At 35.8% G+C, this 23,549-nt stretch overlaps 1 protein-coding gene across 3 annotated transcripts in view; it reads right to left on the reverse strand.

Moving 5' to 3' along the window:
- Window positions 1–5,044: 5,044 nt before the first annotated feature.
- Arid4a (AT-rich interaction domain 4A) overlaps window positions 5,045–23,549 on the reverse strand; it is a 67,093-nt gene continuing 48,588 nt past the window's right edge. For all 3 annotated transcript variants that reach the window (XM_074067902.1, XM_020185126.2, XM_074067903.1), the window contains 7 exons: window positions 21,508–21,592; window positions 20,086–20,227; window positions 16,986–18,119; window positions 16,615–16,719; window positions 12,745–12,951; window positions 11,589–11,735; window positions 5,045–6,775 (listed from right to left, as the gene is read on the reverse strand). In XM_074067902.1, the coding sequence (XP_073924003.1) occupies window positions 6,672–6,775; window positions 11,589–11,735; window positions 12,745–12,951; window positions 16,615–16,719; window positions 16,986–18,119; window positions 20,086–20,227; window positions 21,508–21,592 (1,924 nt within the window). In that variant the 3' untranslated portion in view covers window positions 5,045–6,671. The remainder of the gene's footprint in view (window positions 6,776–11,588; window positions 11,736–12,744; window positions 12,952–16,614; window positions 16,720–16,985; window positions 18,120–20,085; window positions 20,228–21,507; window positions 21,593–23,549) is intronic.

A 23,549-nucleotide genomic window follows, 5' to 3' on the forward strand; every position in this document is an offset into this window, starting at 1 on the left:
AGCCCTATGTCTTTTGAAAGTCTATTCTACCTTCATTATAGTGTCTGAGCCTTTGTCAAAAATTACTTTTCCATATATGTGGGAGCTTATTTCTGAATTCTATTCTGTTCCATTAATCTAGTTGTCAGTCTTAGTTCAGTACCACTGTTTTGATCACTATAGCTTTACAATAATTCTTGAAATTAGGTACCATTAGACCTTTTTTTGACAGCACTGGGGCTTGATCTCAGGGCCTCATGTATGCTAGGGAGGTGCTCTTACCACATAAGCAACTCCACCAGCCCTTAATTCTTATTTAGAGTTGTTTTGGCTAGTCTAGGTCCTTTGTATTTCCATATGAATCTTACAATTAGTTTGTCAATGTCTACAAAAATGCCAGCTGGGATTACTAGGATTGCACTGAATTTGAGGAGTATCTTACTCTACATTCTTTTGTTATCACAAAATATTTGTGGGTAAGAGTAATTTATAAGCAGAAACTCATGTGGCTTATGGTTTTTAAGACTAGGGAACCTAAGAGCATGGTGTCAGCATCTTCTCAAAGGATTTTTGGTTTGTTTTTTTGGCAGTACTGGGGTTTGAACTCAGGGCCTTACTGCTTGCTAGGCAGATGCCCCTACCACTTGAGCCACTCCACCAACCCTTTTTTGTGATGGGTTTTTTGAGATTGGGTCTCTTGAACTGTTTGCCTGGGGCTGGCTTTGAACTGTGGTCCTTCTGATCTCTGCCTCCTGAGTAGCTAGGATTACAGGTGTAGCTTCAGAGGGTTTTCTTGATAATCATAACATGGCATAAGACATCACATAGCAAGAAATAGCAAGCAAGAAAGCATGGTAGCTCCTTTCTTCTTTCCTTTTGTTTTGGTGGTATTAGGATTTGAACTCAGGGCCTTGCCTTGGGCTTGTTAGGCAGGCAGACTACCACTTGTGCCATCACACCCCCAGCCCTTTTTGCTTTAGGTATTTTTAAAATAGGGTCTCACATTTATGCCTGGGCTGGCCTGAACTTCAATCCTCCCATTTACACTTCCAATGTAGCCAGAATGTTAGGCAAACACCACTATGCCGGTTTTTTATGAGATGAGATGGGGGACTCGCTAACTTTTTGCCTGGGTTGGCCTCGAACTATGAACCTATCAATCTAATCCTTCCAAGTAGCTAGGATTACAGGCATGAACCACAGTGCCCAGCTTAACAACATTGTTTTATGATCCATAAATAAGGTATATCTCATTTACTTAAGGATGTCCTCAGCCATTCTTTTCAATTTTCAGAGTAGAGGTCCTTTCTATTATTGATTTATCCTAACATTTTATATTCTTAAACAGTTGTATTTGGTATTTTTAAAATATAATTGCTATTGCTAGTACATAGGAAACAATTGTTTTATGTTAATCTTGCACCCTACCATCTTGCTAAACTGACCAGTGTGAATACTTACGATTTCTTTTTCTTACTTGAATGCTCTGGCTAGACCCTCCAGTAAAATGCTGAATAGAAGTGGTGAAAATAGATATTCTTGCCTCATTGCAAATCATGAGGAAAAGCATTCAGTCTTCTCATCCAGTATGATGTTCATTCTAGGTTTTTTCATACATTTCCTTTATCAAGTTGAGGTAGTTCCTTCTGTTCCCACTTAGATGAGTTTTTATGAAAAACAGATGTTCGATTTTGTCAGATGCTTTCTCTATATCACAAGGATTTTTTTGTTGTTTTTATTAATATGGTAAATTACATTGACTGGTAATTTTAATATTAAACTGATCCTGATCCTGTATTTCTGGTTGCTACAGTTTGGAAGTGTCCTTGTGTTAAAGACTTGGTTGCCAGCCTATGTGCATTTTTAATTTCAGTAGATATTATCAAAATAGCTTGCAGAGGTACTTTATACTCCCATCATCACTGAAAAAATTTCACAAAATGCCACTCAGAAATTTGCATACCCTTTGACCTAGTAATTCCACTTCTATGAATTTATGCTATAAAATTCTAAAGAAAGGTCAAGGAGATAGCTAAAAGTTGAAAATATACATATCCCTAAAAATAGATTAAGCAGTATGCAGTAAAATGGAACCCAAGGTTATTAATATGACATAACGCTCACGATACATTGTCAAGTGAAAATAGCTGACTCTAAACCAGTGTACAATATATTCGTGTTTTTAAAAAGTTAGTGAATTTTTATTTCACAAAGCAAAAGACATGAAAGTAAATACACCAAAATGTTAACAGTGGCTATTTCTATGTGTTTAATGTATAATTTTTAGTTTATTCTCACATCAGTCGAACATTTCACTCAAAAATTTCAAAAGTTATTAATATGCAATTAAATTTGAACTTCAATAAATAACATAATTTTGTACAGGTCTGGCTTACATTAAAAAATTGCCATCTGTCTGAAATTCAAATTTAATAGGGTGTCTTGTGTTTTTGTTTGCTCACTCTGGCAACCCTAACTAGTAAGACACATTGTTTTGTTTAATGTAACTTAGCCTTGAGAAGAAATCCAATTACTTGTGCAAATAAGCATCTATTATATTTATATGGACCTTGCTTAAGCTTTTCACAACAGAACTTACCAAAATGAATTGATACAGAGTACAAAATGAATTTAGCTTCATAATTATGTTAATTACACTTACAAAATTATCACCCACCCAAATTAAAGACTAAAAATATTTCTACTCCATGAAAACAGTAAACATGCATTTTTTGGAAACTTCTCATCTTTTCTACATTCTTAGAATCATTCAATCTTCACTAATAACAAACACTATCACATATTTTGTGTATAAACATGAACAGGGATGGAAGAGGGAAGAACAATCAGGGAGAGAAAGAAAAATAACTCTTGGTTTAGGAATATTTTGAGTTGAAGGTAAGACTGCTAAGCCTAATTTACACCTTCCAAATGGTATTTCAACATTATCACCTTGTGAAAAGAACCCTAAAAATCTCTTTTAAATGTCTGGCTTTGTACATAAGGATCACTAATTAAAAAAAGGAACAATAGTTGTGTGAGAATTGGTTCATGCCTATAATCCTAGCTACATGGGAGGTAGAGATCAGAAAGATCACAGTTCCAGGCCAAAAAGTTCGTAAGACCCCATTTCAACCAATAAAATTTGAATGTAGTGGTATGTGCCTGTCATCCCAGCTATAAGGATGACAGTTCAGGCCAGCCCCAGAATACATATCAGGCTCTGTTCAAAAATACCTACAGCAAAAATGGCTGGGGGTGTGGTTCAAGTGGTAGAATGCGCAACCCCAAGGCTCCAAGTTCAAACCACAGTACTGCAAACAACAACAAAAATATCAACCAAAAGAGATTTTTTTCTCAAATGAACTGTTTTTTGACTACCCTATGTTTTGGATGCCAGACCAGGCACTTTGTGGGAAACACCTATGACTAAGGAGCATTTCAGGAACTGATCATCTATTAGAGCAGAAACACACATGCACAAGTAAACACAGCGCAAGGTAAGTTGTCAGGGAACACAGAACAGATTGAAAAAATATCAGAGCATGAAAGAGGGCAACACTGTGGTGGTAAGAAGTACCAAAAGCTTCATGGAAAAATGGCTGTTAAAGCAGTTTGGACACAAAAGGAACGAATCAGAAGTGGGCAAGTGCAAGACTTGGCTGAAATGACCCTGGCTCATTGCTACCAATCTCTCCTCCACCATGGGCTTAGAACACGATATTGTCCACATCTCTCCTCCCATTTCTCAATTCATCATCAATGGGACGCAGTTTAACTAGCACTTCATACTAGCTAGGCTCTGTATCATGAGCTCATGTCACCCCATAACTTCATGTGCTATCACACCTATACTTAAGAATTAAATGGGTTATATTTAACATCTACCTCACTTGATCGTATGTTCTACGAAGACAGGGACTGTTTTTTCTCTTGTTTACTTTTCGGGCTTCTAGGTCTTAGCATAATTAGCATGATGCCTGCCACACAGATGATAGTCAATGAAATGTTGAAGAATTAATGCTGGTAATAAGTTTTGTGTGTTGCTGAATATAGCTTCAAATGTTTTCACAAACTGATAGCTATGCTAATTACAGGGCTCATAAGTAAGGTACATAAGCAAATTAATAGCTTAATCCAGAGACTCCCATAATTTAAAGCAATTAAATTTAAATTTAAATAAATTTAAAGCAATTTAAAGAAGATGTAGTATAAAGTAGTCTTTTAAAATGTGTTAAGTAGAACTGTCTGTCTTAGTGAAAGACAGAAAATCTGGATATTTCACATAAAACGACAAACAATGAAAGTACACAACAGTGGAATACAACAGAATGATACATAATTTTTTCTTTTTTTTTGGGGGGGGGACTAGGTTTGAACTCAGGGCTTTGCACTTGCAAAGCAGGTAGTCTAATGGCTTGAGCCACACCTCCAGTCCACATAATCTTTAAAGTTTGATTTTATAGGTAGTCCCTTCCACTCTAGATTAGTATCTTTTACTTTCTCGGTCACATGTAAGAGCTATCTACTCAAAAGTTGAGATGAACCCAAAGTATGCTCAATATTTGAATATTCACTTAATTTCATAATTTTTCCAGCCCCTGATTAAAATGATTTAAAGACTGTCTATACACTTATTTAATGAATCATAACTTTGCTCTCTGTTGCAACGTCCCCAATGTTTTAATATTAAGTTTATATCAATTAGAAGGATCAATACTCTAATAATTCAGTTATCTCAGATTTATTAAATTTCTACTAAATTATTAAAATATTACTTCCTAGTTCTAACTAGATTTGAAATGACTTTTTCATTTTTACAATTACGTACTAGAAATATTTTATTATAAAGATTGAAGAATATACTGAAATGCTTTGTTTTATGAAATATAATTTTTCAGCTATCAATGACTGACATTTGGAAAAAAATGCAATTACTTAAATGAAAACTAAAAATATAAAGCCGATGTTTAAAACATGGCCTTTATTAAAACTGCCTGCTGAGCTCCATTTTTATTTTACATTGAAATACTTCTGCTTTGCAAAGAAAAGACAGGAAAGTTCATTTTACAAGAGTACTTTTTGTTTTTAATTCTCTGAGAAAATGGAAGGAATCTGAATCACAAGTTTACAATGTGGTAAAATGAAATTAAGAAACAATGATTTCAGTAATGCTATGCCATCACTAGTGTTTAGCTCTGACTTTGTTCTTGTAATCAGATCCTGATATACAGTCTAGAGCATCTAGATTATTACTCTACAGCATACTAAACACAGAAAAGGAGGTTTAAAAAAATCCTTTCAATGTACAAACATGAATTTAAAAATTGCTTTTTAAAAAATCACCTTTTTACATAATATATATGCAAAACTGCTTTAAATACATGATTTTAGAAGGATTATTTACAAAACGTATCATATAGTCTGTGGAACAATTCACAGACAAAGCATACATAGTTGCTTTACTTAGTTGTTGCATCTCAACTTTGGGAGATAAAAATTTATTCGGCAGTATAACTAACATTAAAAACTGTGACAAAGTATCTTAAGGGAAACTAAAAATTTGATCCTCAAAACAGTTTAAATACTAGGACTGCCAAAGTTTCTAAATGAAGACATACTTTAACCATCCAGATGCACATGTATAGTTCTCTTGTTTGAAGGACTGAGACAGACTCCCTTCAGTACAGGAAAGGCTGCTGGAAGCACCCTCCTGCAAAAGGACAGCTGAGAGCTATTGTCATCCAAAGAGTGAATTAACCTAGAATTTTCTTTTTTTCAATTTTATTAATATTTTAAAAAATACATAAAAATACAACATCCAATGTCTGAATAAATATATTTAACAAGTTGCAAGATAATACCTTATTTTACACAAAATTTTCAGCTTTAGAAATCTTGTTAAATAACTTCATTGTTGTTATATATTTCATTTTTGTATTTTTGTAACAAAATAAAAACTCTGAAATTACATAGAAAAAAGACAAAATATTTTTGTCAAGGGATAAGATAGTCCACTGAAAACTTATTCACAATTCCACTGTAAACATTAATAAACATTAAAATATTTGCATAATTGTGTGCTCAAAAGTCCTATAAAAAGTGGAAGACTTATTACAACTGTAGTTTTCAGCCAACTACACTTCCTTTCACAATTTATTTTGTCCCATTTACACCTTTAAACCTGGGCACACTGCTGAACATACTTTGGCAGTTCTAAATAGCAAGTGCTTCCACAGAAATTAAAAAAAAAACAATAAAAAACACAACATAAGCCCCCTACTCACCAAGTGTTCAAATACATCTTAGTGAAAGTGCAGCAGTAACTATTCAGCCAGATAATATTTTGATGTTTACCATGTGCACTTGCTTGTTTGTCTATGATTCCTATAACACCTGAAAGCTTTATTATACATATTCAGATTTGCTAAGTGCCCTTTTTTTCTATTTCACAAAAAAAGAGGAAAAATTATGACAAATATGGCAGGTTGCCTAACCTTCAATTATTAATCAGCTTATTTTTTGCAACAAGAAAAAAGAAGAGAGAAGGGAATAGATACAATCCAGCCTAGAAAGTATACAGGATATACTTAGCAATGTCAAACCAGTTGAGTGCTTTCTGTGGTTGTATTTCAGAGTTTGGGAATTTATGTCCATGGCAGCAAACTGCTGGAAGGCAGAGAAAATGTTTATCACCTGCATTCTACAGCAAGTACATTTTGTGGGGGAGATGATGATGAGGGACTCATTCCAGTGTCTGATGAAGCAGATGACATGGAGGCTCCAGCATGAGACACTGTGGAAACAACACAACTATGTTAGACTCAAAAATTATTACACAGAGATTCCTAGCCAATGATGAATTAGAAATAAGAATTTTTTCTCAGTATTGGAGTGTTGAACTCAGGGTCTTACACTTGCTATGCAGAGACTGTGCCACTTAAGCCATGCTACCAGCCTAAAAATAAGAATCTTAACATTATTCACTTCAGTCATAGGCTTCCTAAATGTTATACAAAGGAATAACAAATTGTCAGAAAATATTTTATTAGGCTCAGAGGAGTCAATTGTGGTCAGCTAAGTAGCTCAGCAGTTTGAGAAAGACACCACAGGGCTAGGGGTATAACTCAATGGTAGAATGTATGCTTACCACACATGAGGCCCTGAGTTTCATCCCAAGTACCAAAAACAAACAAAAAATCAGATACCACAACATGGAAAAATTAGAGAGGTAATCTCTCTTAAACTCATACTTGAAAGATCCCAGGAAGGAATTTGGCTTGGCCCAAATAAGAAATAAGGTCAATCTGAGACAAATTCTCACTACAGGGAATTCTGTCTCTGGGTCACAGACTCTAAGACAACTAACTTAGCACAAAGAATTTCTAGTAACTGTAGGTATCAGAATCAGATTAGGATGGAAGTGTGGGTGTGTGTTTAGAAAACAAAATTCTCAAATGGCTTTCACATAACTCTCCAGGACTACAGAACATGGATTAAGAGTCACTATGCTATCTATGCCTTAGTTGATTTGTCATTTCTTAGGTTTCTTTTTTTATTTTTTCATTTTGCTTTTATCTTCTCTTTCTTTGTAAAGTTCTCCTGTCTCCTGCCTATCTTTGCTTAATTGTCCCTATTTTTGTATAAAGTTTTAATCTTTAACTTATTCAAGTACATCTGTGAATGTATATGACTACCAACTCATGACAAATTCTTAAACATATGCTAGAAATCACTCAATGTCTCAATTTAATAACTCACTATAAAAAATTAAGAAAAAAAAAGGAAGTGGGCTGTAATTAAATAATCTTTTTAGTTGTCTGAAACTTATCTCTACTTGGCCTTTTGCCTAAGAATAAGTGAAACTTATCACTGTTATGAAACTGACTCCAAAACAGTGGAAGGTTCTGTGAACAAATTTCAATTTATTAATTTTCTTCTTTGTGGTTTTTTGTCTTTTTCTTTTCTTTTCTTTTTGCATTGCTGGGATTGAATCCAGGGCACTGTGCATGCTAGGCACACACTCTACCACTGAACTATATAACCAGACATTTTTGTGTTAAAAGTACTGTAGACATCTTGCTATTTACAGTTTTTAAAAGAAGGTAAACATCAAAGGTCTGATCTCTTTCCATTTGTCCATAGTACTTCCAAGAATTAAAAATTGCTGGACTGGAATAGAGTAATTCAAGACTACATATGAAAGAGGTCATCCCTAAATCTCTGCCAGCCACAGAAAACTTCCCTCAACAAGGTCAAGCCTATCAGGTCATTCATTCATGTATGGATGTATATATTTATTTTTGAGATATCCTCCTGGGGCCCTCCCTGCCTGTGTATCCTAATCCTGGAGTGGATGTTTTCCAGGCCTGCTATGCAATGGTCATCCCGCACCTTCCGTTCATCATTACCCTGAGATTTTCCTTTACTATTTTTCTATGTGGGATTCCTTGTTTTTGGATTACATGTTATCTTCTTAGCTTGCCTTCTGGTTTTAGTACGACTGTTGAGATCTCTGACATAGGAAATGTGATGCTATTCTGAGACTCCTTTTTTTGGTGTGGGGTTTGTACTCAGGGTTTTGCATTTACAAAGTAAGTACTCTGCTGCTTGAGCCACGCCTCTAGTCCATTTTGCTCTGGTTATTTTTGGAGGTGGGAGTCTCATGAACTATTTGCCTGGGCTGGCCTTGAACCTTGATCCTCCTGATCTCAGCCTTCCAAGTAGCTAGGATTATAGGCATGAGCCACCAGCAACCAACCTGAGACTATGTCTTTTGTATGTACCTTTAATATGGTACACTTTTAGAATCTACTTTTTGTCCGTATCGTTCTCAATTTCATGACACACTTCAATGTGATCTCTCTCCATTCTTCACAAAGAGCACAGTGAGTCCTTTCAATATTCTAATTCATATCCTTCAGCTCTGGAACTTTTAAGTAATATTTCTTAGATGGTACCTTCTTCTCATGTTAATTCATTGCTCTTTCTGGAAATCTTATAATCCAGAAGTTGGAATCTTCTTGCCAGATTTTATACTTTTATTTCCCTCCTGTTGTCCTTTTGACAAGCTTTCTTTAGCTTTATGCCTATTCCTTGTATTAATTGAAAAAATTCCTGCTATCATATTTTTAAGAGATCCTTTGTATTTTCTGAATTTTTAATAGTATCATCTTTTTATGCTCTTTCAAAAATGTTACATTGCTTCTTACAAGTTCCTTTTTATTCTTTTTACTTTGGCTTCGGTCTTTACATAGAATGTGCTCCTCAAATATCTGGTCATGTGGCTTCCATATGTAAGAGAGAGACATTAAAAAGCTGGCTGGATGTGGCTGGTACATATATGGTGTTTAGTAAGGACCTCGCTTTTTGGCTTAGGAGTATTCAAATGTTGGTATCTACAGTTAGATCACTTTTCTTAGGATGGTCAATTTCTTCTGAAGAATCCTTTCCTCTCCTCCAAAAATGAGCATTGACTGCAGTTTTCAGGGAACCAAGATTAGATGTTGGACTGGAAGATAGGAATCTCACCATTTAGTATTCAGACTTGTCATTCAATCTATTTTTATTATTTCTTGTCTAACCCTCATACTTTTAGCTATGGCTTATGTCCCCAAGTCTATAAAGCCCACTGATTCCCCTTCTACCCCCTATTAAATTAATCTGTTTTCTGCAAGAAATTGAGTTACAGCCTTGCTTTTCAGGCTGGGATGAAAGGATTCAGAATCATTTTCAACCAATCTACATTTCCCAGTCTCACACCATATCCCTACTTTCCCAGCTTTTCTGGAGTTATGTGGCATCAATTGGCTTGACTCTCATTTTGTCTCACTGCAAGGACAACAGCTTATGTTCTAGCATCACTTCATCCATTAGGAGAGTTACAATACTCTATCAGCTGCTCGGATTGCAAAAGATATGCTGTTGACATTTTTTATCTGCTGTGGCTCTTTTCCTTGCAGAGTGTAAGGCTTTAATGTTTTTAATGAATAAAGCATCATTTATTCATCCATCACTTAATAAACACTTAGACCACTTTTCATTTCCCTGTATTTCAAAACTGCAGTTAAGAACATCTCTGTTCAATTCTCCTTGGCTACAGGGCTCAGAATTTCTCTAGGACTGAAGGATATACCTAGAAATATAGCTAGTATGCTATGCACGTTTTCAGTTTAATTTGTTCTTCCAAAACAATATACAAACTCCCTTTCCCCACATTCTCTCCAGCAATTGGAGGTGTCAGCTTTGACACTTTTTCCCTACAGGTATGTAGGGACTGGTATGTATGTAATGACTTCTTGTTATGACTTGATCACTAGTGAGTTTGAGGCATACTGCTTTAATTTTCTTTACTATTAGTTAGTGGAGCTTGGGTATATATGTCCAATGCTTAACTAGTAGTCAATCCTATATTTTTTCTTTGTAGTACTAGGGTTTGAACTCAGGGCCTGCATGCTTGCTAGGCAAGCACTCTACCATTTGAGTCATTTCTCTAGCCCTTTTTGCTATTTTTTAGATAGGGTTTCATGCTTTTTGCCCAGGCCAGCCTCAAACTGCAATCTTCCTACCTCCACCTACTACATAGCTAGAATTACAGATGTACACCACCATGCCCGGTATGTGTTTGGTTGGTTGTTTTTTTTTTTTTTTTTTGGTGGCACTGATGTTTGAACTCAGGGATATGTGTTTGCAAAGGAGGCACTCTACCATCTGAACCATACCTCTAGCCCATTTTGCTCTAGATATTTTGGAAATAAGGTCTCTTGAACTATTTTCCTGGGCTGGCCTCAAACCACAATCCACCCAAACTCAGCCTCCCAAGTAGCTATGATTACAAATACCATTGGTTTGCTTTTCAGATAGGGTCTCACTGACTTTTTTTCCTGGGCTGACATTGAACCACAATCCTCCCATCTCTGCCTCTTGCACAACTGGGATTACAAGTGTGCACCACCACACTTGGCTACTCCTAAACATTTTTAGGGTCTAGCTCAGATACTACTCCAGGATCTCCATGATTATTACAAAATAACCTTTCCTTCCACTAACTCCTACCCTGGTTAATGTCACTTGGGGCACACACTATCCCAGTACATGTTAAAATATTTGGAATCAAAGTCTGTGTCCCACACCTCTCTGAACTTCTACCACCTGGTAGAGCACCTGGATAGGGTGTATGCCCATTAATGTTGTTTGCTGCATTAAATTATCCTGCAGTTGTAGGAGTGACTTATGATCCCAACAGGATAATCCTGAGGATAAGCCTTATGCCGTATTCATTTTGAATTTCATAAAGACAAAAATAATGTCTGTGAACAGGCAGTCAATAAATATTTGTTGAGTAGAGTAAATTTCATAGGGAATAAGCTATTTTGAATAATGTACTACATATAGTAAAATCACACATTTTGTAAAATAGTTCATACTCCCTCTCTCAAGGATCTCATTTTGGCTAATTCTGCTATGGATCAATTCATTTCAACAACAGCAATAAGAAAGCACGAGGATCTAAGAGCAACAATTACTGAATGTATACTATATTCAAAGAGTGACAAACTTACATCTTCTCAAATGAGTGGAGGTATATTTGAAAAATAGCATAAAGTTACCTTCTCTGTCTTTCTTTTTTAATCTTTTTCTCCTCCTGTCTATGGTTGCAACTTCAGACTTCAAAGTCATGTAATATTTTCTGATTTCCTGTAGTTTTTCTTGGAGAAAAGAGATTCTCTCTGTACTGTTCATATTATCTAATTCATCTAAAAAAGAAAAAAAAAGTTAATGTGGATTTTAAGATAATTCTATAAGTAAAAAATATGGCAGTTCTAACTCATAAGTTAACAAAAGCTTTAGTTTACTAAGACCTACCATATTAAGCTAAATAAAGCTCGTGGGGTTTGTGGGTTTTTTTTGTTGTCGTTTTGTTATTTTGAGGCAGGGTTTCACTACATAGCTCAGGCTGGTCTCAAATTTATGACACTCCTAACCTTAGCCTTCCAAGCACCAAGATTACAGACACACACCACCATGCCTGGCAATAAAGCTTTTTTAAACAAGGAAGACATGAATTAAATTCATGACTTCTTTATAGACAGGTGTGGTGGTACATGCCTGCAATTCCAGCACTGAGGAGGGTGAGACAGGAGGATTTCAAGTTAGAGGCCAGTGTGGGCGATATAACAAGTTCCATACCGACCTGGGCTACATAGCAGGACCATCTCAAACAAAACAAAACAACAAAAGAGTTCTTTACATATCCTAAATTTTCTAGATTAAACATGTATTACTCAAATGATCACAAAAAAACATGAGAAAATATCAACACAAATTTCCCAGCCCCTTTCCTATTTGATCTATAATTGTAATTATTATTTTGAATTGTCAGTACTACAAAGAGCACTTCAATTTCACCAATTTATACAAATCACACATGCCTTACTCTATTTTTTTTGAGACAAAGTCTCACTGTGTAACCCAGGCTGACCTTGAACCCACAATTCTCCTGCTTCAGCACCCTGACTGCTGGGATTACATAAATTCACCACCATGCCTAGCCAATGTCTTACTTCTTAACTAGAGGTTTTTTTGTGTGTGAGTATACTTATCAAATTAGTGTTATAAAAAGATGCAGATTTATATTTAAGATAACAAGTGGCAATTATTAATTTGGAACACTTAGATAATTTGTTAATCATTATTAACATCATGGGCATTTTAAGATACATTACACTTTACAATACACATTCAGGCTCTCTACAAGCTTCTTACTGAGTTGAAAGCTCCATTTATATGTCCTGGGGGATGAATTTGGATGTTTTTCTCTGTGTTTTTCCTTCTCTCCATCTTTGATGTGAGGTGAAATTCTGGCAGGAGATCGTGTAAGCTTCTGTGGCTTAGATACACTAAGATGCTTCACTGGGGTACATTTACTTGAATTCTCTATGGCAGGGAGATCTTCACTATCACTGCTTTGTCCTGTAATAAGTAATAATAATAAACAACTTTACTCAGAGTATAAATGATAAAAACCTCAAATACTCAAATATCAAAACTCCAGAGACCTGGGGCACACACACACACACACACACACACACACACACACACATACACACACACACGAGAAAGAGAGAGATCTTGATGAAAGTATATCCAACTTTTTTTAATTTATTTTTTTGAGACAGGTTCTTGCTATGCAGCCCTGACTGGCCTGAGTGCTGGGCTTTTGTACCACATTCAGCCCACACCCAGTTTTTACATGTGCACAACAAAATGTAAGAAGATATTCACTTACAATTCTGCCTCTTTCCTCACCCATTTCATTCATACTAGGACCTACTATGCCATTCCCAAAATAACAAAGTAGAATTCTCAATATAATTTTTCCCTTTTTTTCAAGCTCTACATCCTACCTCCAATGTCTATCCACTCTCAAAAGCCAAATTTCCCAGGCCCTTTTCTATCTGTATCTGTCCTTATTTGCCACTTTATTTTATTTAGTTATTTGGGATACTGAGGATTGAACCCAGGGCCTCATACATGATAGGCAAGTGCTCTACCATTTGAGCCACACCCCTGGCCCTATTTATTTATTCCCAAAAAGAGGAGTCTATTTCTGGACAAAGCTATGCTTTTATAACCATCTAACTCTCAGTTTCTCTGGAATGCCCCAATGTCAATCACTCATGTTCTTTTATCTTCAAATTTTTCTGTTTCCTGAATCTACCAACATGCTTAGATCTTTCCCACCCTTAGAGAAAGAGGGGGAGGAGAGGAAAGAAAGAAATCCGGTTTGGGACTTGTGCATGGAAGCAATGCTAGGAATCTCTCTGTATAGCTATCCTTATCTCAACTAGCAAAAACGCTATGTCTTTCTTATTATTGCTTATGTCTTCTCTTCACAAAAATGAAAAAAAGGGCAGAATAGGTTCTGCCTGAAAGTAAGGGGAGTGGGGGAGAAAGGGAGGAGGCGGGGGGCAGGGGGGGAGAAATGACCCAAACAATGTATGCACATATGAATATATGAATAAAGAAAAAAAAAAGAAAACTAGATAGAACAAACAAAAAAGAAAAACTAAAATAAAAAAGAAAGAAGGAAATCTGGTTTTGCTTGGCACCTCTTTCCTTTTATTTAGGGTTAAATTTCTTGAAAGAGAAATTCTTTTGTCATCTTGACTTCTACATCTTCTAACCATACCTCCATGCTCTTTTAGGATTCCAAACAATTATTATGGACCAAATTCGATTGCATTTGAAATTTCTTTTTAATCCAACTCTTTCAAGGATTTCTCATTCTCTTGCAATCCTGTGGCAACTATTCTGACTTTTTCTAAGCACCAGGCCCCTATTTTCTTAACATTGGGTACCAGTAACGCAACGCTAAATTATTCTTCCAACCTCCTATTGTTAGTACTGTAGTCCATCTCAGTTAAGTAATTCCCCATACTCAACTAATCACCACTGAATCCTACTGATTTTATTTCCCAAATCTCTTTAATTCATCCCTTCACTGCCTTAATGAAGCCATAATTGATTATGTGCTCCCTTCCTTTTTTTTGGGGGGGGGAGCAGTCCCGGGATTTAACTCAGGGCCTCATGCCTGCTAGGCAGGTGCTCCACCACTTGGTCCTGTTTCAATGGCTTCACAACATGGCCTCCCCAGAACAATGTATTCAATGGAAGGCAAGGAGGAATCTTTGTGTGACCTAGTCTCCAAAATCATGTACCATTACTTCCACTTTACTAGACATGGATCACTAAGTTTAAGGAAACTAGGCTTTGCTTCTTAAAGGGAAAAGTGTCACTAATTTGTAGACATGTTTTCAAAACCAACACATTCTTAACAGAACCACAATACAGCTATCAATATTAGGACAACAGCCCAGATATATTACTATCAGACAATCCTCAGAGCTCTACTTGATCCAACAATACCCCGTAGAACAACAGGACCCAGGTGAGAATCATATTACATTTAGTTGTCACATCTCTCTCTCTCTCTCTCTCTCTCCCCCCAAGAGAGAGGACTTTCCTTGCTGTACTTCTCAAGTCTTTTGAGTCTGGAACATTTCCCTTCTCTTTGATATTCATGACCTTGACAATTCTGAAAATTACAAAATTATAAGCCAGTTGTTTTACAGGATCCCCAGCAGTCTGAATTTGTTGCTGGTTCCTCATGATTAGATCCATATTATGCATCTTTGATGGAAATACCTCAGATGTGGCTGCTCTGCTTCTTTTTACTGCATCCTGTCCTGGTGCTATGTGAATTCAATTTATTCCATTAATGATGATATTCACATGAGTGTTTTTGAGGCAAGATTTCACTAGGTGGCTCAGGTTGGTCTCAAACTTGCGATCTTGCCTCACTCTCCTCCCAGGTACTGGAATTACAAGTGTGTGCCACCACGCCCAGCAATAATGGTGTTCACTTTGATCACACCGAGGGGGTACCTGCCAAGCTTATCCACTGCAAAGTTTCTCATATTCCCTCTGTAATTCCTAATTAGTCTTCTCTCCTATCACTCTTTCTCTTTTCCTTAGACCTGCATTGTACAGCTGCCAATGACCTCAGACTACTGAAAATCTGAAATGTGAACCCAAGGTTTTCCTTAGAAATGCCTTTTATCCTATATAGATTATATGTTCCTTTCCTTTGAGTATGTCTACGGTAATTTACAATTTTCCTTTCACATTTTAGAGGGAGAATTTTAATTTGTCAAAATCTGTATTTATTTCTACTGTACTCTAATTTTATTCTTCATCACACAGAAGTTTGCTTTTCATGTAATCTAATCCATTCATACTGACTTACTAATTTTTTATTTTTAAAAAGAATTGCCTTTATTTCTCCATGATTTGAAGTTACCATTGTATTTGTAAGTCAGCTTTTCTTTTCTGGCCTTGAACTCACGATCCTCCTACCTCAGCATCTGAGTGAAGGGATTACAGACATGCACTATCTCAAACTATGCTCAGTTTTTCAACCTTAAAGGAAAATATGCTGTGCAGAGATGTAAAGTTTATCTATTTTAACACCACTGCAAATGTCTTCTTTTATCCAAGATCAATTCAATATAAAACTGCTTTCCATAAGAAATACAAATGAAATCATCATTGAAAATCATTATAAGTATCCTAGTTCTGAGTAAAGTTGATAAATACCTTCAGATTAACTTAAATGGGAAAATGGTCATTTTCAGACATAATAAAGCAAATCTTTTTTATTTTTTGGCAGTACTGGTGGTTGAACTCAGGGCCTTGCACTTGCTACACAGGCACTCTACCACTTGAACTATGCCACCAGTCCTTTCTTTGTTGGTGACTTTTGAGATAGAGTCTCCGCTTTATGTCTAGTAGGCCTGGACTGCAATCCTCCTATTTTATGCTTCCCTGAGAAGCTGGGATGACAGGCTCACACCACTGTGCCTGGCTGCTGATTTGAGATGGGGTCTTACAAACTTTATGCCTGGGCTGGCCTCGAACTGCAATCCTCCCAATCTCTGCTTCCCCAGTAGCTAGGGATTTTAGGTTTGTGCCACAGTACCCAGCCTCAAATTTATTTTTAAACACAAATGATTAAACCAACAACCTGCTGAAATTACTACCACTGTATAAAAGCCAGCATTGGGAAGCACCCACCTGTTCCATTCTTTTCATTTTTGGCTATAGCATTTGTTCGCTTTGGAGTACGCTTTTGTTTTTTTGCCATTAATCCACTATTTCCATCACTTGGCCTTTTTTGACCTAAAATAAAGGGAAAGAGAAAATGTGAAAAAAAAAAAAAAGCAAAACAAGAGCAGATACAGATATGTAATTATATATATTAAATATACATGTGTATGTATATGTACCTAAATATATATATTTAGGTATACCTGTCTGTGCTCTACCTTTATTTCTATATATACATTTTTTTAAAAAGACACTACTTAAGGATCAACCGTTCCTAAAACTTTTAACATTAATTTTGGTTGTAATAAAAAGGCAATGTTTTTCCCAGATGGTCTTACCCTTCTCTCTGCTCTCTTTTTCTTGTACAAGTATACTACAGGTACCAGGGACAGCACTTGCTTCAAATCCATTTGCTGATTCCCTCTCACAGAGGCCTTCTTGGGATTCTTCAGCAATACTATCAACTTCAATCGTTACGTCACTCTCACTTTTTACGCTTCGAGATTCGTCTTGACTAAGAGTAAGAGGTGAAGCTACTGAAAAGTTATGCTGCACTACAGGAGGCAGGGCAGGTGGAACAGAAACAAGAGAGTTGGACTCCGAGCTTTCAACTACCACATCCTCCATACTGGTCTTATCCTTTTCATCCAGATCATCCAAGTCCACCTCATGGCAAACCAAGGTTTCCGGTCCAATCAGAGGCATCACATCCTCTTCTTCTTTTAGTGGAGCATTTACAGTTTCTTCAGGTGTACTATCCAATTTTTCACTAGTCAATTCTTGCACGCACTGGTTTGACTCTGCTGTTAGTGATGGCATTCCTTCATTTTCTGTTTCAAAGTGCTGTTCAAAATTTAAGTTTTTCATTCCCTCAGAGCCAATACAATCACTGGTCCTTTCTTGAGATACACTATTTGACATTTCCATTCCATTCTCAATCCTTATTTTTTTCTCTGGTGATGATTGTCCTAGAATTTTCCGTTTCAACTTTTTTTCTTTACTATATTGGTCAATTTCATCTTCAGTAGCAGAAGAAAAGTTCTTACTGTCTAATGAAGAAAATTCAACATTGTGGGCTTCTATATGAGGTTCACTTCCTGCTTCATCCTGGCTAAATGATGAAATCTTTATAATTTCTAAAGAAAGATCTTTTGTCTTGTTCCGCCTTCCCTTTCCTTTCGGAGATTTTTCTGCCTCTTTCTTGACTTCTTCTACTTGATCCACTTTGTTTCCAAAAATCTGTACTGTCTGCTCATTTTCTCCAAGTTCTAACTTTAGGGTTTCTAAAGGATGCATTTGAGTCCTATCGTGTTCCTTTAATACACATGTAATCTTTGGATTTTCTTCATTTAGTTTATCATCACTTAAATTTTCATTTTTTTCTAGCTCTTCTTTAATATCAGGAGAAAGTTCTTCATTTATCAAATTCTTTTCTAAAGAGTCTTCCATTTCACTATCAGACGAACAAGAATCTGTAAGAGAAAATACATTACACAGGTTTTTATCTTAATTGCCAGAGTAATGTTACAATTAAAATCCTACCAAATATAAACAAAAATGATAAATTCATTTATCATTGAATACCTATCTATAGGAATTTCCTATACAAAATAAATCATAAGATTTGTTTCAAAAATTCAAGGGGAGAGGATTTCAAATTAAACTGTGTGAAAAATACTTTATATAGCATATTACTACCTCAATTCTGATACAGAGCTACTTTGTAATTTTCACAAGTATATTTAGGCTCCTACAGCACTTAGAAGAATCAAAGGACTAATACTAAGATATGAAGCTAATATGTTATGTGACTGAACTTAAGATCTAGTAGATACTAACGTGTGTTGACCATTTTTTGTGTCGTAAGAAGAATATGACATTCCACTTAAAATTATTCTGCAAAGAAGAGATAACATGAGAAATGTAAATTATCAAAAATTTAAATATTCTTCTTAAGAGATAAGAAAGCACAGACAAGTCACTAGCTTGTAAAAAAGGAATTATTTCCTTTATGTCAGGGAATTTTTAAAATAATACAGCAGTGATCTAAGACTGTATGAGAACTTTATAAAAATTCTACACATATGATGCTCATGTCCTAAAGAAGTTCAAAAAGGTTAATAGTATATGTATTTAAGGAAAATGTATATAAAATTTTATTCAAGGTTTTAACATGAACAGAATGTATAATTCCTTTTTTTCAAACTAAAAAAAAAAAAACCTTTGGGCTGGGGGTGTAGCTCAGTAGGAGAGTTCTTGCCTAGCATGCAAGGCAAGGTCCTGGGTTCATTCTCCAGTACTACCCAAAAAAAAGAACTTTTATGAGGCAGTTTAATAAGGCTGCTAAGATAGTTTTTACAGGTTACACTGTACAAGGGCTTAGCACTTAAGCAGGGCACCTTTAACTTTGTGGACATCTTGCAGTTATTATAACAACCTTCCGGCAGATGGCAATAAAGAGCAAGGATGCCCTTTTAAAATCTACATACAAGCACCTTATGGACTGTAATTCAATTTCTCTTGAAGAGAGGGGAAATTTTATAAGGAAACCATTAAAAATTTTTTTAATTACATGGGAAAATGTAAAGATAGGAAAGTGGGGGGAAAGTAAAAGACAAATAAAATATGTTCACCTATACTCATCATAAAACATGCCTATAAGCCACATTAGTTTGAGTTCTCTGAACTAGTTTGTGTTGCTGAAAGATCTTAGGTGAACAGCACTGAACTTAGAGACACAGGTGCATGGCATGCTTTGAAGCAAAGTGTAGCTTGCACGAGGATGTATGTATTGCTTAATTTACTCTGTAGAATGGAAAATGTATTCCTGGATTAAAATGATCTCTAAATATTAAATAAAAATATATACTAAGATAACCATTAGCTTCAAATTAAATTTTATAGTTTAAATCAGATGAGATTAAAAACCTAAATGATTTACTATGACTCTGTCCCACAATCGTGGTTTTATAACATTCATGCCACATAGGATGTTTCTGTCAACAACAGCCATAATAAATATGACAGTGGTCCTGTAAGATTATATGACCTAGTGACATGGTAGCCACTTTAGTTGCTGTTACTACACTCTATATTTGTAAAATAATGATGCTTTTCTCAGAATGTATCCTCATTATTAAGTGAGGTGCCTGCTGGGTGCTGGTGGCTCATGCCTATAATCCTAGCTACTTAGGAGGTTGAGATCAGAAGGATCAAGGTTTGAGGCCAGTCCAGGAAAATAATCACAAGATCCCTATCTCCAAAAATAACCAGAGCAAAATGGACTAGAACTGTGGCTCAAGTGGTAGAGTGCCTGCTTTGCAAACACTAAGCCCTGAGTGCAACACACACACACAAAAAATCAATCCTCAAAATTCAACAGCTTCCATTCCATTTCACAGAGCTGTATGACATACTGCTATGAAGCACTTCTAGTACCTGATTTTCCTTCACTGTTTGCTGTCTTAGATAAACTGTATGGCATGTTTGACGAAAGGGTAGATTTTAAAGGAGGTCGTCCCCGTTTTGACTTTTGCCTGTCTTCATCCCTCTTTTCGTCTTTTTCACTATCTTCTTTATTCTGCATAACAACAACAAAATGCATGAGAAGGGCCAATGCCTCATGAAAAATAAACACTCTACTTTGATGAAAACTAACTCAAAAGCAAAAGGTTAGTTTTTTTAATGTTGACTCAATTTGTAGTTATAGAAAAATCAAGAATGGTTTTTCTAATCTATATGAATATGATATTCTACAATTTTTAATACTACAATTATTTTTCTGCCAAAGTTAGTACATTACAAAACTATACAACTACTCAGCATTCCCCCCTTGTTCCTTACAAGGGAATTCCTTGTTTCTGCTAAGAAAATGAAAGATGTCAGAAATAGACAAAATACAAAGCAAACCTCTACAGCAAAGGTTGAAGGTCGAAGGTGTGGATAAGAGAACAACCAGCCAGCAGAAGGGTTTAAAATTTTTAATGTTAACTTCCAATATTACAAAATCAGATTTCACATTTTTAAAAGTACAGTGATCCTGAAAAAAATCCTATAATCTGGCAATCCTGGGTCAGCACTCCTACTACAGAGTGATTATTTCTACTTGTTTCTTACTACAGTCCTACTTTACCCTTTTCCTGAAAAGACTTGATGGACATTTGAGTTTGAAACCCATGTAGGGATTGCTGATTCACCTCTCCACGATATAATGTAGTAATGTGTTTTAATTTTTACTTTTGTAGTTCCTGAGTTATAAAAGAGAAAATCACAACTATCATAAAAGAATCAAAATGGTTATTAGAGTGAGAAAATAAGCTTTACTATAAAACCCTCAATGCTTTAAATGTGTATTACTAGCTGAAAGAAGTCAACTTTAAAAGGCTATATGCTATAGAAGACTAACTGTATGCCATTCTGGAAAAAGTAAAACCATGGAGACAGTAAAAAGATTAGTGGTTGCCAAGGATTGGGGTGAGGGTGGGAGGAAGAACTGGCTGAATATGGAGCATTTTCAAGCCAGTGAAACTACTCTATATGATACTATAATGGTGGCTACGTGTCATTATATCTTTGTCCAAACTCACAGAAGCTGACCCAGAGTTGTGTTGTACACCACCCTATTGGAAACTATAGACAGTGATAATGTGTCAATACAGACTCATCAGCTACAACAAATATACCACTGGTGGAGGTGAGGGGGTTCACAATAGGGGAAAAGGTATATGGGAAATCTCTGTACCTTCCCAATTTTGCTCTGAATGTAAAACTGCTCTAAAATGTAATGTCTAAAGGAGAAGATATAATACAATTTGAATAATTCCTGTACCTATTATAAATTATATGAATCTATAAACCTACTTTAGTTTTCTTCTTTTGTTTTTTCTTTGGTCCACCTTTGTCCAAAGGCCAGATTATCCTGTCAGCCTTCACCCATTCATCATACCTTAAAGAAAAAATTTAAGTTTCACAATGATATATAATCATCAATGAAATACAGTTACCAAACAAAAACAACGTTAGGTAGACTAAATAAAGAGTTTGTTTCTAGTGTTGGCATAAATGTGAAGAGCACAGGAACTGGTTTGCTGGTAACATGTCCAGCTACTGCACTAGGAGTTTTGTATACCTACCATCAACAGGAAAAAGCAAGATAATTTTTTAGAGTTTACAAGTTTTAGAGGGAGGTCTGGGTAAGAAACTAAGTAGATTCAAAATTATTTGAATTGCTTTGTTTTCCACAACTGCCACAGATCTGAGCTTAAGCAGATTCTGTACTGGAATTCATTTTATTAAATGAGTAATACAAAGGTAAATTCAAATTTGCAATACAATCAGTTCCAGGTTATTTTATCAAGTCCTTTTAAATTTTTCTTTACCTCCCTAGAACTCTCTAGTCTTTAGTATTTCTAATAAAATTTTATTCCGAACCATGTCAGTATCCCCCACCTCCCAAAGTGCTGAGGAGCAAACCCAGGGCCTTCCTTGTCCATGTTAGGCAAATGCTCCACCATGGAGCTTTGTCTTGATCCTGAACTTTAAGACTCTAAAGTTTTTTAGACATGTGTATATTTAATTTTCTTTATGTAAATTTCTGTTTAGCCAAAGCTGAAGACTCATTTTCCCCGCACCTTTTTTCCAAAAGACTGACATCACTTTTGAATTTCTAATACAATCAGTCCAAGTTACTAATACCCTAATTAGTAATAACAGGTTAGACTTTCTAGAACTAGGCAACATTTCTTACATTACAGAAATGTAAAGGTATTTACAGAATTCAAACAAAATCTAAGACCTGAATATTTAAGCAAATGACAGGCAATTCTCACTTTACACTGTACTGTGTGAATAAATTGAGGTATCTGGAAACCATATCTTCACTTTGTAAACCAGTTACCACGAAGATGCACAAAGTAAGCACATGGCTCCAACAGTCACAAGTTTCAGCTGTGATGGTACCTTGACAGTTATATTATGACTCAAAACCCACTTTCTGCTGGATTTACTCAAAATCTAAAGCTCTTGAAGCACTATACCAGACTTTTAAGTATCTGTACTTTATCATCTAGAAATACTCATTCATTTAGACATTTACTGAGCACCTAAAATTATGGCAGGCACTGTATAAGCATGTATGTAGAGAATAAGGCCTTCCTCTCACAAAACTCAGTTTGGTACGAAAGACAGATAATAATATCAAGTATAGTCTAGTAAATGCAACAAGAAAGTTAGGAATCTGATATAGGGCTGACGAAGTAACTGTCCAAAATTTTCTAAGACACATCAGATCACCAAGAAGCACAGCCCTGATCTGGAGCAACTTGGAACAGGCTTCACTGGCCTGGCCACAGTAGCATGTCATGGAGTGGAGGGATTTGCAGTACCAATACTGCCAACCAAGAGTGGGTCTCAGAATTTCTCAACAAGAGACCAGGATTCCCCTCACACTTGGAAATGCTTCCTTTCCAGAAATCTGACTAAGTTATCTAAGAACAATAGGGGCCTAAATGAGCAGACCAGAATTATATCAGTTTTTAGGAATACTGTAATAAAAAATCACCTGAGTATCATCAGGTAAGTAACTAATGAGGAATGTAACAAGTTTAGAAGAACCTGAGACTGTAATAAAGTGACTATTATCATAAAGTAAACCTTAAAAGTGTAAGAAGGATGATAAGAAGGAAAAATTCTAGAAAGCAGAACAGACATACACAGATGGTTAAGCAGAGTAGACAAAAATTTTAGCTGGTGGAGTGGCTCAAGTTCAGCAAGTGCAAGACCCTGAGTTCAAACCCAAGCATGAAGAAAACAAAAAAATTCCCTCCTTGGCCCCAAAAAGTAGATGATTATAAACTGAATAGAACCTGAGAAGAAAAGGTGGTTATAATGCAGCAAATGCAAAC

This window comes from Castor canadensis, chromosome 3 (genome assembly GCF_047511655.1).
Source record: "Castor canadensis chromosome 3, mCasCan1.hap1v2, whole genome shotgun sequence".
NCBI lineage: Eukaryota > Metazoa > Chordata > Mammalia > Rodentia > Castoridae > Castor > Castor canadensis.